General features: G+C 42.8%; 1 protein-coding gene across 2 annotated transcripts in view; it reads right to left on the minus strand.

Moving 5' to 3' along the window:
* The window catches only part of LOC132831294 (tumor protein p53-inducible protein 11-like), a 28,041-nt gene that overhangs the window by 1,075 nt on the left and 11,948 nt on the right, over nt 1-15,018 (minus strand). For both annotated transcript variants that reach the window (XM_060849342.1, XM_060849341.1), the window contains exons 3-6: nt 11,711-11,769; nt 9,088-9,136; nt 4,310-4,409; nt 2,976-3,077 (exon numbers count right to left, since the gene is read on the minus strand). In XM_060849342.1, the coding sequence (XP_060705325.1) occupies nt 2,976-3,077; nt 4,310-4,409; nt 9,088-9,136; nt 11,711-11,769 (310 nt within the window). The remainder of the gene's footprint in view (nt 1-2,975; nt 3,078-4,309; nt 4,410-9,087; nt 9,137-11,710; nt 11,770-15,018) is intronic.

Genomic DNA, 15,018 nt, shown 5'->3' on the forward strand with positions numbered 1-15,018 from the left:
CGGACAGCCTGGATTCCCTCTGTTTCCATGCTGTACAGGATAGTCAGGAGATTTCCCTAAGGTCTAACAACCTGGAGATTCTGCAAACTAACAATCTGCTCTTCTGCTGGGATGAAACTGTTCCTTTGAACTGAAGCCTGACTCTTCCTAACTACTATTGGGCCCTGACCATTTGTTTACCTTTACATCATAAAAACTCAGCATTGTAAACACTTTTTCAATTGATTCCACTTGTATCTGGTTAGGCACTTAAATGAAGTCACATGCTTGCTTGGAAATTATGTCATTAGTTCACTGTTCCAAATAACTTTCTGACCTCTTTAAGAAAAAAGTTATCTTCACAAAGCAAAAACCAAAATCTAAATTTCCTCCTCATTAAAATCCAAATTCCAAATGATAGTTATATACTTTGCACATTTATAATGAAATTAACTCTCCAACCATAGTTAAGACTGCCCCTGAAAACTCAAAGCATTTCAACACTTCCTTTTTTGCTTTAATTCTTTATAAACCTTTAGAAGGCTCAATCTGTAATGCCTTAGATGACAGAAGATTCTGAGTTCCTATGCCATTCCAGAGACTTGAACACAAAATCCTGGCTGACAGCTCAGTACAGAAAGTGAGGACTACTCGTCACTGGGGAGACAGGACACCAACTCAGAGCGTTTCAGAGAACATCTCTGGGGCACACATACCAAACAACCCCACTGCTCTGTGGCTGACCACTTTAACTCCCCCTCCCACTCTGCCAAGGACATGCAAGTCCAGGGCCTCCTCCACCACCAAACCCAAGCCACCCGATGCTTGGAGGAAGAATGCCTCATCTTCTGCCTTGGGATCCTTCAACCATACGGCATCAACATCAATTTCACTAGTTTCCAAATCTCCCCTCCCCCACCTCATCCTAGATCCAATTCAGCACTGCCCTCTTGACCTGACCTACCTTCCTTCCCACCTATCCACTCCACCCTCCCCACCAACCTATCACAACCACTTCCCACCTGTATCTACCTACCACCTTCTCAGCTATCATCCCAATGCATCTCTGCTTCCCTATCTATCTCTCAGCCCCCTTCACCCCCACATTCCTGATGAAGGGCTTATGCCCGAAATGTTGACTCTCTCTATGACTCTATGACTCCTGCTCCTCGGATGCTGCTTGACGGGCTGTGCTTTCCCAGGGCCACATTTTCCGATCTCAGTACGGAAGGAGTACTGCACTGTTGAGGTGGCTTCTCTCTTAAAGGGTCATAGCCTGGGGCCTTGTCCTGCAGTTATATATCGTCTTTCACATCCTCAGGATGGCCCAAAGCACTTTACAGCCAATGAAATAATTTTGAAGTGTGGTCAGTGTTGTTATTGTAGGAAATACAGTATCCAACAAGCTTCTGTAAGCACCAATGAGACCGCAATGAATTTTAGCAAAGTTGGTTGAGGATTAAATATTGATCCAGGACACTGGGGAGAATTTCCCTGCTGTCCTTCAGAATGAGTGCCATGAAATCGTTTTGGCAAGTCAGCTGGGGGCCTATGTTAAATGACCCATCCAAAACACAATATGCCACCTCTGACAGAGCAGCACTCCATCATTAGTGCATGAGGAATGCCAGCTTGGATTTGTTCTGATCAATAATGACTGGGAATTCGTGATGCTGATCTGTGGCCAATGTGACTTTTCCCTCCTTCTGAGTGAATTACTCTAGCTAGAATCAATGTGTGAAGAAGAGGTTAGTATTTGAATTCACATGGGTGGCACGGTGGCTCAGTGGTAAGTCCTGCTGCCTCACAGTGCCAGGGACCTGGGTTTGATTCCAGCCTCAGGCAACTGTGTGAAATTTGCATATTCTCCCTGTGTCTGCGTGGGTTTCCTCCCACAGTCCAAAGATGTGCAGGTTAGGTGGATTGGCCAAGCTAAATTGCCCATAGTTCTCAAGGATATGTAGGATAGGTTCATTAGTTATGGGAAATGTAGAGTAATAGGGTAAGGGAATGGGTCTGGGTGGGATACTCTTTGGAGGGTTGGTGTGGACTTAGAGTCATAGAGATGTACAGCATGGAAACAGACCCTTCGGTTCAACCCGTCCATGCCGACCAGTTATTCCAACCCAATCTAGTCCCACCTGCCAGCACCCGGCCCATTTCCCTCCAAACCCTTCCTATTCACATACCCATCCAAATGCCTCTTAAATGTTGCAATTGTACCAGCCTCCACCACCTCCTCTGGCAGCTCATTCCATACACGTACCACCCTCTGCGTAAAAACGTTGCCCCTTAGGTCTCTTTTATAACTTTCCCCTCTCACCCTAAACCTATGGCCTCAAGTTCTGGACTCCCTGATCCCAGGGAAAAGACTTTGCCTATTTACCCTATCCATGTCCCTCATAATTTTGTAAACCTCTATAAGGTCACCCCTCAGCCTCTGATGCTCCAGGGAAAACAGCCCCAGCCTGTTCAGCCTCTCCCTATAGCTCAAATCCTCCAACCCTGGGAAATCTTTGGAAATCTTTTCTGAACCCTTTCAAGTTTTACAACATCTTTCTGATAGGAAGGAGTCCAGAATTGCACGCAATATTCCAACAGTGGCCTCACCAATGTCCTGTATAGCCACAACATGATCTCCCAACTCCTGTACTCAATATTCTGACCAGTAAAGGAAAGCATACCAAATGCCTTCTTCACTATCCTATCCATCTGCGACTCCACTTTCAAAGAGCTACGAACCTGCACTCCAAGGTCTCTTTGTTCAGCAACACTCCCTAGGACCTTACCATTAAGTGTATAAGTCCTGCTTGTTTCCACACTATGGGGATTCTACATTATGAAGGTAGCTTTTTTTTAAAGAGGTCAGAAAATTAATTGGACCAGTAAAGTAATGATATAATTTCCAAGCAAGCATGTGACTTAAATTAAGAGACTCACAAGATACATGTTGATCCAATTGTGTTAATAAGGGGTTAGTATTTGAATTCACATACCTAGAAACGCCACAACAAAATAGCAGGTCTCTGAAAGAAGGGTCCATCGAATAATCGCCTTCTCAGATGTGTAAAAGGCATTCCATAGGATCAGAGCAATGCCTTTGTGCAAATTAAAAAGAAACATCTTAGTTAAATTGTAGAAACACCCCAATATGAAGCACGGAGAATGTACCAATACTGAGTCAACCACAATGTATGTAATGTCTCCTTTGATGCTTGCTTTAAGCTAGGAGGTGTTGTGGTGCAGTGGGTAGTGTACCCCACTCTGAGCCAGCAGCTTTGCGTTCAAGTTCCACTCTGGGACTTGACAGCTGAAGGAAGGTGCATTCATAATGCAGGCAAACAGGCTGAGTATCAACCTGCAAATCTTTCGAACGCATGCCAATAGCAAGCCTGGGAAGGACTCCTTGTCATTTGCCTATGGATGTAAATTTCAAATGATGCTCAGGAAGTTGGAGCTCTGCCATCCCTATCCATAGCTCCATATTACAACATGCATGTAAAAGCGTCTGTTAAAGCAGCAGCTGTTTAGCTGGGCCAGTTGGCTGGATGTCCATGTGGGTCAGATTGGTGCCAACAGCATGGAGTTGGATTACCATTCTGGTTCAAATGGGCACAGGATCCAGCTCCTTACCCTGACTGCTGCAAATGTTGTGGAGCTGTGGGTTGAACATGCCCTGGACAAACACTTCTGAGGAAGGGTCACTGGGCTCGAAATATTACCTCTGCTTTCTCTCTCCACAGATGCTGCCAGACCTGTTGAGTTTCTCCAGCAATTTCTGTTTTTGTTTCAGATTCCCAGTATCCGTAATTCTTTGCTTTATTTTGTTTTCTTTAGTTGAGAGTTGGTTTATTTGCAGCATGCAGCATTCCATATCTCTCTCTCCTGCCTACTCACACTGTCCCCCAGCAATGTCTCTTTATACTCGAATTTAGAAATTCAAATAAACTGAATGGGGTCAAATTAACAGGTTATAGCCCCTTGAAGGGGAGACCATAACAAAAGGTAAAGTCCCAAAAGAAGCTTATAAAGTTAAAAGTGATTTTGGGATAATTTATAAACTGCAGATGATGTATAACCCATCAGCTGCTAAAGTGCAGATAGGCATTTATTGATTCTTAATTCCAAATTTTTTTGATTGAATTCAAATTCTACCATTTGTAATGGCAGGATTCAAACCCAGATCCCCAGAGCATAATCTCCAGATTAACAGTCCAGTGATAATACCACTAGACCATTGCCTCCCCTGTTGTATCTACAAAAAAAAGTCATTTCATACTTCATCGACTGACTTGGGATCCATCACTTTAACATTCAATTTGCAACATACTGAGTAATGCACCACTGTGGAGTCGAAGTGATGCAATGCAGGACAACTTATACTCTCCCTGGAACAGCCAATCATGTAGCATTCTTGGAAACACCAAAGCCTAGAGCAGGAAGGAAACAGTGCATTAAATCTCAGGCTGTTCAGAGACAGGAATTGCTTCAAGTTCAGAATGTCTCCACGCTTCTCCTTATTAAAATAATAAAAATTTTAATCCCCTTTGCTCACTGTTTTATGTCACTCCATTCCCTAAGGTGCAGTCCTCCACTGACTGTGTTTTACTGCAGAATATCATTGCCTTTATTGCAAGACATGTAATACTGAAACATATTAGATCCTGAGGAGACTTGACTGGGTGGATGTTGAAGGGATGTTTCCTGTTGTGGGAGAATCTAGAACTAGGGAGTCAGAGTTAACAATAAGGGAGTTCCCAATTAAGACAGAGACAAGGAAACATTATTTTCTCTCAGAGGATTAAGAGTCTTTGGAATTCCTTTCCTCAAGAGGCAATAGATGCAGAATCTCTCAATACTTTTTAAAACGGAGGTAGATAGATTCCTGATTATCAAGGAGATAAACAATATTGGGAATATGCAGGGTATGTAAATGTTGAGATTGAAATTAGATCAACAATGATCTTATTGAATGGTGGAGCAGACTCAAAGGGCCAGGTGTCCTACTCTTGTTTCTAGATCATATTTTACTAAAACTTTGCTGTATTTGTTGGTCATGAGATCTATTTGATATAGTTTATAGAGGCTCTGCTTAAAAAGACACTGTTCATTGAGTTTATAAACTGTCTGCTATAGTGCAATGTTTTATTAGAGTCATAGAGGTTTACAGCATGGAAACAAGCCCTTTGGCCCAACTTGTTCCTGCCGCCCAGTTTTCATAATTAATCTAGTCCCATTTGTCTGTGTTTGGTCCATATCCCTCCATACCTGTCCAAATATTTCTTAAATTACAAAATTGTATTTGCTCCACCACCATCTCTGACAGCCTGTTCCAAACACTTATCACCCACTGTGAGAAAGAATTGCCCCCCTGGACCCTTTTGTATCTCTTCCCTCTCACCTTAAACCAATGCCCTCCAGTTTTAGATTCCCCTGCCATGAGAAAAAGCTGTTGGACTCTGTTTGTTGACTAAATAGATTTTATTTACTATGAAATACTTTTGATTGTAACTTCTGTTGTTAGATCCACTCCCTTGAAACATTGGTGTCAATATTCATGACAATATCTAACTCCAGGCACTTGGCTCTCCTGAATCTTGTTGTCCCTGTGTGTTTTCTAGACACTTGTTCTCAGGACTCTGGTGTTGCTATTTGGGTGCTGTCCTTCAGGGGGCATGACAGCTAAGGAATTCAAATTCAGTAGATTAAATAAATCTGGATTAAAAGGCCAGTGTGGGGAAATGGTGACTAAAAAACTACCAAATTGGTGTTAAAAACCCATCTGGTTTTCAAATTTCCTTTCAGGAAGGAACTTTACCATCTTTACCTGGTCTGGCCTTCAGACCCTTGGCTATATAATCGGCAGACAAATCAAAGACCCTTCCCACCCCAGTTATAACCTTTTACAAACTCTGCTTTCTGGCAGAAGATACAAAAGCATATACACCGTGGGTGGCACGGTGGTTAGCACTGCTGTCTCACAGCACCTGAGACCCGGGTTCAATTCCCGACTCAGGCGACTGACTGAGTGGAGTTTGCACGTTCTCCCTGTGTCTGCGTGGGTTTCCTCCGAGTGCTCCGGTTTCTTCCCACAGTCCAAAGATGTGTGGGTCAGGTGAATTGGCCACACTAAATTGCCTGTAGTGTTAGGTAAGAGGTAAGTGTAGGGATATGGGTGGGTTGCGCGTCGGTGTGGACTTGTTGGGCCAAAAGGCCTGTTTCCACACTGTAAGTAATCTAATCATACCAACATCCTTTTCCCTGCTGTTATTAGACTTCTGAGTAGTCAACTTAAATTTTAAATTTATGATGATCTTGCTCTCTGTGCTTTGTCTGCAACTGTAACATTAGATTCCCTACAGTGTGGAAACAGGCCATTTGGCCCCAACAAGTCTACACTGACCCTCCGAGGAGCAACTCACCCTGACTAGTGCACCTATCACTACGGGCAATTTAGCATGGCCAATTCACTGAACCAAGCTCTGTTCTATTACCCTAACGCACTTTGCATGGTATGAGCTGCTTGTGTTGAATGCAAAACAAAACTTTTCACTGAATCAAGGCACACTGGCAATAATGAATTGAATCAGATCAAATAACTCTCAAATGTCTTGTGAATTGGCCTGAGTACCAAGAAGATTGTCAACAAGGTGATGAAGGATGGATATGAATACTGGCCTACCCAGCGATCCCCCATCCCATGAATAAGCAGAAGAAAAGCCCTTTATTACACACTCACTCTTATTACCATATATTTGTAACCATCTTGTGATATTAATTGTATTATCTTTGAGGATGTTACGGTTATTGCCAATGTTTTTCCTCTGTGTCTTTGACTCCCCTGTTTGTGCTCTGCATGAAGCTCACACAGTTACTAATAAATGTCTTTTTGACTGAGTCATGTAGATAATTTGAATTGAGCTATATTAAGCCTCAGATCGAATGCTCTGGATATAACTGTAATGTATCAGTATGTCAGTTCTGAAGAACAATCACTGGACTTAGAAGCATAGAATCCCTACAACATGGAAGCAGGTTATTTGGCCCATCGAGTCCAAACTGACCCTCCAAACAGCATCCCATCCAGAACCCCAACCTCCAACCCTATCCCAGTAACCCGGCATTTCCCGTGACCTCTCTACCAACCTGCATATCTTTGGACTGTGAGAGGAAACCGGAGCACATTGAGGAAATCTGCGCAGACGTGGGGAGAACGTGCAAACTCCACACAGTCGCCTGAGGGTTATAATCGAACCTGGTCTCTGGTGCTGTGAGGTAGCAGTGCTGACCACTGAGTCACCGTGCCACCCTTGAAACATTAGCTTTGTTTCTCTCCGCATAGATGCCACCAGACCTGCTGAGTTTCTTTGCAATTTATGTTTTTGTTAGTTTCTGAATAGTTATCTGCTATCTGAATTGCCTCACCATCAACATCCTAGGGATTACCATTGACGAGAAACTGAACTGAACTGAAGCAGCCACATAAATACAGTAGCTGCAAGAGGCTGGAGTTTGGATGCAAGTAACTCCCCTTCCTGACTCCTTCATCCACCAAGGCACAGGTCAGCAGGGTGATGGAATACTCCCCAGCTGCCTGGATGGGTGCAACTCCAAAAACACTCAAAAAGCTCAGCATCATCTAGGATGAAACACCTAGTTGCCTGGCAGCCCATCCACCTGCTTCAATATTCACACTCTCCACCACTGACACATAGTAGCATCGGTGTGTACCATCTACAAGATACATTGCAATAATGCACCAAGGCTTCTTGGACAGTACCTTCCAACCCATGACCTTTACTGTCTGGAAGGTCAAGGGCAGCAGATACATGGGACACCGCCCCTTGGAAGCTCCCCGCTGAGTCACTCCCCATCCTGACTTGGAAATATATTGTCGTTCCTTCAGTGTTGCTGGGTGAAAATCCTGAACCTCCTCCCTAATGGCGTTGTGGGTCAACCTACAGCACATGGATTGCAATAATTCAAGAAGGCAGCTGTCCACACCTTCTCGAGGGGAATTAAGGATGAGCCATAAAAGCCGGTCTTGTCAGCAACACCCACATCCCGTGAATGAGGAATAAACAATGTTTTAACAAAATGTCAATTGTCCGTCTCTGGGAAGGTTGTACAAGCAGGCCAGCCTCAGAGGACACTGGCAAAATGAAAATGCTAAAATTCTATCTTTAAACTCCTACTGGAAGAAAATAAATTGTATTTATAAAGGGCCTTTCACAACTTTGTATTGTCTCAAAAGCACCTCATTTTACGGGGAACAGTAAGGTAGCAATAATGTCACTAGACCAGTAATTGTAACAGTAACTGTAGGATGGTTATGATTGCATTAGATAGGGTGGAAAGGAGATTTACCAGGATGTTGCCTGGGCAGGAGGCTAGGTTGGCTGGGGTTATTTTCCTTTCAATAGAGAAGATTGAGGGGGCAATCCGATTAACATCTGATAAAGTCTGAAGGGCATTGATAGGGTAGATAAAAATAAACTTTTCTCCTCAGCAGAGATATCAATATTCAGGGACTGTAGATTTAAGATAAGAAGCCAGAGGTTTGGAAGGTAATTAAAGAAGAAATATTTTTAACCAGAGGTGGTCTGTATCTTGACTTCACTGCCTGAAAGGGTAGCAGTGATGGGATCCCTCACAACATTGAAGAAATATTCAAGTGCATGAGGCTCATCGTTGGAAAATTGGACTGGAGTGAAGGAGAAAGATGTGCAGGTTAGGAGGATTGGCCATGCTAAGTTGTCCCATAGTGTCGAGGGATGTGCGGGCTATGTGGATTAGCCAAAGTGATTATGGAGATATTGGGAAAGGGTGGATAGTGGGTCTGAATATTGGGATAGGGTGGAGAGTGGGTCTGGGTGGGATGCTCTTTGGAGAATTGGCGCAAACTCAGCAAGCCAAATGTCTTCGATCTTCACTGTCGGGATTCTGTGATTCTAGATAGATGTGTGATGTCCATGACAGACACATGGGCTGAAGGATCTCTTTCCATGTTGTTCACCTCCATGACTGCATGACTCTATTTGTTCCAATGAATGCATTAGCAACACACAGTAATACTCAAAAGGTTCGCATAGAAGAATTTGAACTGACCAGAATTCCAGCAACGGAAAAGGTGACTGCAGAGGTGAACTGCCAGTACCTGAAAGACAAGATGCAATGTAGAACAAGGTTAGATTGCTCACTGCAGTTGCACTCATTAATTCAACAAGGCCTAGGTTTTCATTTGGTCAGCAGGGCAAGGATTGTTCAATTGGTAACCCGATCTAACTGTGTCAGAGCTTCTAATTCCAGTTCTGCTTTAGCGCGTCAACATCACCCACTGTTACCCATATTCTGCTAACATTTAGATTAGATTAAATTCTCTACAGTGTGGAAACAGGCCTTTCGTCCAACAAGTCCACACTGACCCTCCGATGGTAAACTCGGCTCTGGTTGGTGGCATAAGTTCAAATCCCTCTCTGGGGTTTAAATTAACATTTGGAATAAAAATCTTTGTTTGACAATGATGACTGTTGAATAAGGTAATGGCTTTGAAGGAGTTAAAGTTAAGTTGCAATGAGATCCACCCAGTCTTTGAGTGGAGAATCAGGCTACCTGATACAAAGTCCCAAATGGTTCAGGCACGACATACCCAGCTCTTGATAGACTTAAGTAATTATCTTACAATGTTAAAAGAAAAGCAGAAATTGCTGGAGAAACTTGTCAGGCCCCTTTTAAATGTCTCTAGACTTGAAACGTTAACTCTGCTTGCAGATGCAGAGTTTTTCCAGCAAGTTCTGTTTTTGTTTCAGATCCTCAGCATTAGCAGCTCTTTTTTTTATCTTTCAATGCTGATTTGGTTGCTTGTTTTATTTATCTGAAATAGTAGATAGGAGAATGAGTAGCAGCACTCTCCCTCAACTGCCCAGAGCCCAATACACAGTGACCATGACAATTAGAGTCAACTGTTGCAAATATCCCACCTGGTTCATTAATGTCCTTCAGGGAAGGTAACTGTATGGAGTTTTTATTTAATTCTGTAGCATCAGTGTGAACTCGAAGTTCCATCATGCTTCATATTGTAATAAGTCTATTTCTTTTGTTCGAATATTTAGAGGTGATACTAGGGTTTGAGGTTTATGCAGAGGCTGTGACTCCACTTCTGGCCTGAAACCTCAGGACTGTATCTGCTGTGACTGAGTTGGCCCCATAATGATCTAGCAGACAGTGGGCCATTAATCAGATGTGACACCCACCCTGTCTGGTAAACTCACCAGTGGAGGTGAGGAGACAATAGGCTGTCACTATGGACTTCATTTTGCTATTGTTCCTCCATCTCCAAAACACAACTTCCAGCTCATTCCTGGTGGGGGCTTAAAATTTCACTCTAGGTTGCTGTTAGCTGCACGTTCATTTTATCTTTGCGTATCAGAGATGGTGAAACAGGCACAAACACATGGGTCAAATGGTCCCCTTCTCTGCTGTGGGTTTCTATAACATACTGTGTGGAGAATGTATCGGAGGTGTCTGCCTCTGCTTTTGTTACTACGTGTAAACAGATCAAGGTGTCAGACTTGGCTCATTGTTAAAAACATTTCTGTAACATGTAAGGGCATATTTTTCTGTTTGGAGGAGGCTTACTATGCCTTAAGCAGTAATTCAATACAAAAACAATCTAAACACTTACCCACCTGGGTCTGGCTGAGTAGGTACTGCACTTCCATCTGAATCAGAAACTTATGGGATAGAAACATATCTCATTCCAAATAGATTCCCTATAGTGTGGAAACAGGCCCTTCAGCCCAATAAGTCCACACTGACCCTCTGAAAAGCAACCCACCCAGATCCGTTCCCCTACATTTACCCCTGACTAATGCACCTAACACTACAGGCAATTTAGCATGGCCAATTCACCTAACCTGCAGTTCTTTGGACTGTGGAAGGAAACCAGAGCACCCAGAAGAAACCCACACAGAGATAGGGAGAATGTGCAAATTCCACACGGACAGTTGCCTGAGGCAGGAATTGAACCTGGGTCCCTAGTGCTGTGAGGCAGCAGTGCTAACCACTGTGCCACCCCTACTTGGGCACACACCTCACACTGACACTACTCTGCATTTACTGACAGAGTAAAGATAAAACTAAAGCTGCCATCATCTTACCAGACCATAGGGCTACTCTTTCCTTAGGGAGAGCTGACTGGCTTAAGAGTCACCACGCCTCAGGCAAGGGGAGAGATTGAGAAGGAGCGTCCTTATGGTAACCTCAATTGTGCTGCAGTGTCGGAAGGTCAGCACTGTGGGAATGCTGGACTGTTGGAGAGTCAGTAGTAAGGGAGTGCTGCACTATCAATGAGGCAGTCAGTTGACTGTTGGAGAATCAGTAATGGCAAGAGTGCTGCGTTGTTGGATGGTCTGTAGTGCAAGAGAATTCCCCCTCGGACAGTCAGTACTGAGGAAACACTGCATTGTTGTAAGGCAGTTTTGAGGGAGCGCTGCACTGTCAGAAAGTCAGTATTATATTATCAGAGGAATGATACCAAGGGAGTGTTGCACTGTTGGAGGGAGAATATTGAGGCAGCATTGTCAGAGGGACAGTGTCGTGAGAGTGTCAAACTATTGGAGGGTCTGTACTGCAAGAGAGCTGTGCTTTCAGAAGAGCTGTTCTGCGATGCAGTCATTTATTTTTCCATTGGAATTTAAATGCTGAGGTTTGATCATTTTTAATTCATTACCTGAGGCCAAAAGGCTCATGAAGAGCAAACTTGAATTCATTTCCCAACATCTGACTGATCTGTGACAGAAAAAGAAAAATATTAATCCAGTTGCATTATCTACATGACATGATCGACCCCTAAATGTCTCTCAGGGCTTAGTGAAAGATCTTAGTTGTATCAAACTACTGCCACTGCAGAATTTTAAGAAGGCTCAATATCACTTCTCAAAGAAATTAGGGTCAGACAATTAATGTCAGACTTGCTATTAATGTTGACATTCAAAGAACAAATTTAAAAATAGAATCTTGTGAGGTGTTGTATAAGAGATGGAAGGGTCTGAAAGGGTTAACACTGAGGTGTGCCTTAAGCACAACCAACAATGATGATGTTATATGGACCCAGGGATATCATGAAGCCACAATTAAAGTGATAAAGGGCATATTCAAAGCCTAAACAGACTAAGATTAACAGGAAAACAAACTTTGGAGACTTTATTAAGGCAGTAGAAAAGATATGCAATTTATTATTATAACAGTGCCAAGGGCAGGATACATTAATTGAAAGCAGGCATCAGAAACCATTTTGGAAAAACCGTGGAAGAATTGGGGATTATCATTACAGCCGCAGACAGCAGGAATCAGCCAGAAAAATAAACTATAATTCAAGCAGAATTTATTACTAAAGCTGCAGGCAAGGGCAATCATTCAATAAAGAATTTAAGGAAATAGGAATCATTTACTTAGGCTGACAACAATGAGGTTCATCCCACAAAGTGACAAAAAAGGCAGGAATTTTGACCAGAAAAATGAGGGGAAGCCCTCCTGAAGCAGCAGAGAGATCAGCAGCCCTGCTGTTAATGCAAAATTAAAAGCCTTTTAAGTAAGGAGATTAAACAATTAGGAAAGTATGGCATCAGAAACAATATTGCCAGGAGGATTTCAGAGATGGGTCAAATAAAACATTGAGGTGGACACCTTAGAGAAACCATTTCTTAAGAAAATTCTAAATGTGTTTCAATACCAGAATTTGAACAAGTTAATACACTTTGAGACACAATTGGGAGCATAGCCAATAACAATAAAGCTTGCTGAGATATAAATGAAACAACAGATACTTCTGAAGCAAGCCTTTGACAATTACTTTAATCGCAGTAAAATTCTTGAAACAGCTAGTTTAAAAAAAGAAGAGTTCAGCACTCAGGATAGCTTAATTAATAGTCTCAAGATAAATGGAGAAATGGTGACTTAAAAACAAAATTTTAAAAATGACCAACTTGCTGTTGGAATTTCTGATGACTCTTTGTCAGAGTTAATACAGTCATAAAGAAATTTCATTTGAGCAAAAGCCTTTCTGATGGTATGTGAAGTCAAAATCTGAAAGCAGCACAGATAAACATCAAAAGAAAAGGATCATCCTTATCACAGGAGATCAGCAGGATCCATGCAATTCTTAACGTACGCAGAGCCACAATAGACACACATAAAAAATCAGTAAGAGAGAGCCCAGGTACTGAAGGTAACAGTGGCACAGTGGTTAGCACTACTACCTCACAGTGTCAGAGACGCGAGTTCAATTCCCGCATCAGGTGACTGTGTGGAGATTGCACATTCTCTCCGGATGCTCTGGTTTTCCTCCCACAGTCCAAAAATGTGCAGGTTAGGTGAATTGGCCATACTAAATTGCCCGTAGTATTAGGTGAAGGGGTAAATGTAGGGGACTGGGGCTGGATGGGTCAGTGTGGACTTGTTGGGCTGAAGGGCCTGTTTCCACACTGTAAGTAATCTAATCTAAGTAATTGCCAATGCAATGGAGCAAGAAAACTTCACAGTCACGCATGCTGCCAAAGCATTGGAAAATAATGCTTTATCTTCAAAACAAAAGGTTACTTTCAGAGAATCTGCTGAAGTAGGGCACAGTCAATAATGCAAGAAGTACAAAAAGGTTTATTACAGAGAATAGAGGAAATGACTGGTGTCCCTAGGAGGAAGTAGGTGATCTAGACCAGTACTTTTGACAAGAGGCTATTTGTATCAATGAGCACCTCACTGATACCAAGCTTAATGCTGGTGCCAGTGTCACGATACTATCAAATAGTGAACCATGGTTGAACACATACTGTCTACAGTTGACCACAGAGCAACCATATAATCTGGGAGATATAGCACTTAAGATTAAGATATGCTACAAGCTACTCTGAAACACAAAGGGCATCAGATAGCAGACAACTTACGCAAACTCCATAAACAATAAAAGAACAATAATAATACTTTGTGAATGCCTGTCTTGACTTCGATCTTCTTAAAATGGTGGAAGGAATCAAATTAGTTAAGGCAAGAGCCAACTATTTCTGGAACAGGCAATTATGGAATAACAGATCAAAAAATATTCAGTTAAGGATCAAGTGGTCATGGAGCAATAGCTGGTGGAAGATTTCATGGAGCTACCTCATGATGGAACCATAATGAAAGGCAGAACACATTGAGATTAATCATGTTGGCCAAAAGAAGTATGTTTTTTGCTGTCAACAGGCGACAGTGGTCTGGAAGCCATAATCAACTCAACCAATTATGACAGAAGCAGAAGAGAGATCAAATATGTCTCAGCATTCATCGGTATTGTGTTGAAGGCTGACCAACCCAAAAGCCCTACAGGTTGTCCGTGAAAACATGTTTTGAGCACTGACAGCAGTTTACAACTGTGGATGGCTTACTGCTGTATGATTAAAGGCTGATTATTGCCAAGTTCTCTTTGGGCAATCAAGAATCATGGAATCCCTACAGTGTGGAAACAGCCATTTGGTCCAACAAGTTCTCACCAGACCCTCTGAAGAGTATCCCACCCAGACCCATTCCTCCACATTTCCCCTGACTAATGCACATCCCTGAACACTATGGGCAATCTACCATGGCCAATCCGCCGAACCAGCACATCTTTGGATCGTGGGAGGAAACTAGAGCACCCAGAGAAAACCCACGCAGACACAAGGACAACGTGCAAACTCCACAAAGACAGTCACCCAAGGCTGGAATTGAACCTGGGTCACTGGTGCTATGAGGCAGCAGTGCTAAGCACTGAACCATCGTGAATGATAAATACCAGCCTTGCCAGTAATGCCCATATCTTGAGAATAGTTATAAAAGTATAATCCTGTAAGGTGTTGTATAAGGGTCTGAGGGGGGTACTTTAAGCATCACCCACAATGATGATGTGATGATGTGATATGGACTTGGTGGGAAACTTAGTAGGTGTCCTCCTCTCTAACAATGTGTAAGAACAGAGAACAGTACAGCACAGGATCACCAGGATTATTCTGCTACATGATGACT

Source organism: Hemiscyllium ocellatum, chromosome 33, assembly GCF_020745735.1.
Source record: "Hemiscyllium ocellatum isolate sHemOce1 chromosome 33, sHemOce1.pat.X.cur, whole genome shotgun sequence".
In the NCBI taxonomy this organism is placed as follows: domain Eukaryota; kingdom Metazoa; phylum Chordata; class Chondrichthyes; order Orectolobiformes; family Hemiscylliidae; genus Hemiscyllium; species Hemiscyllium ocellatum.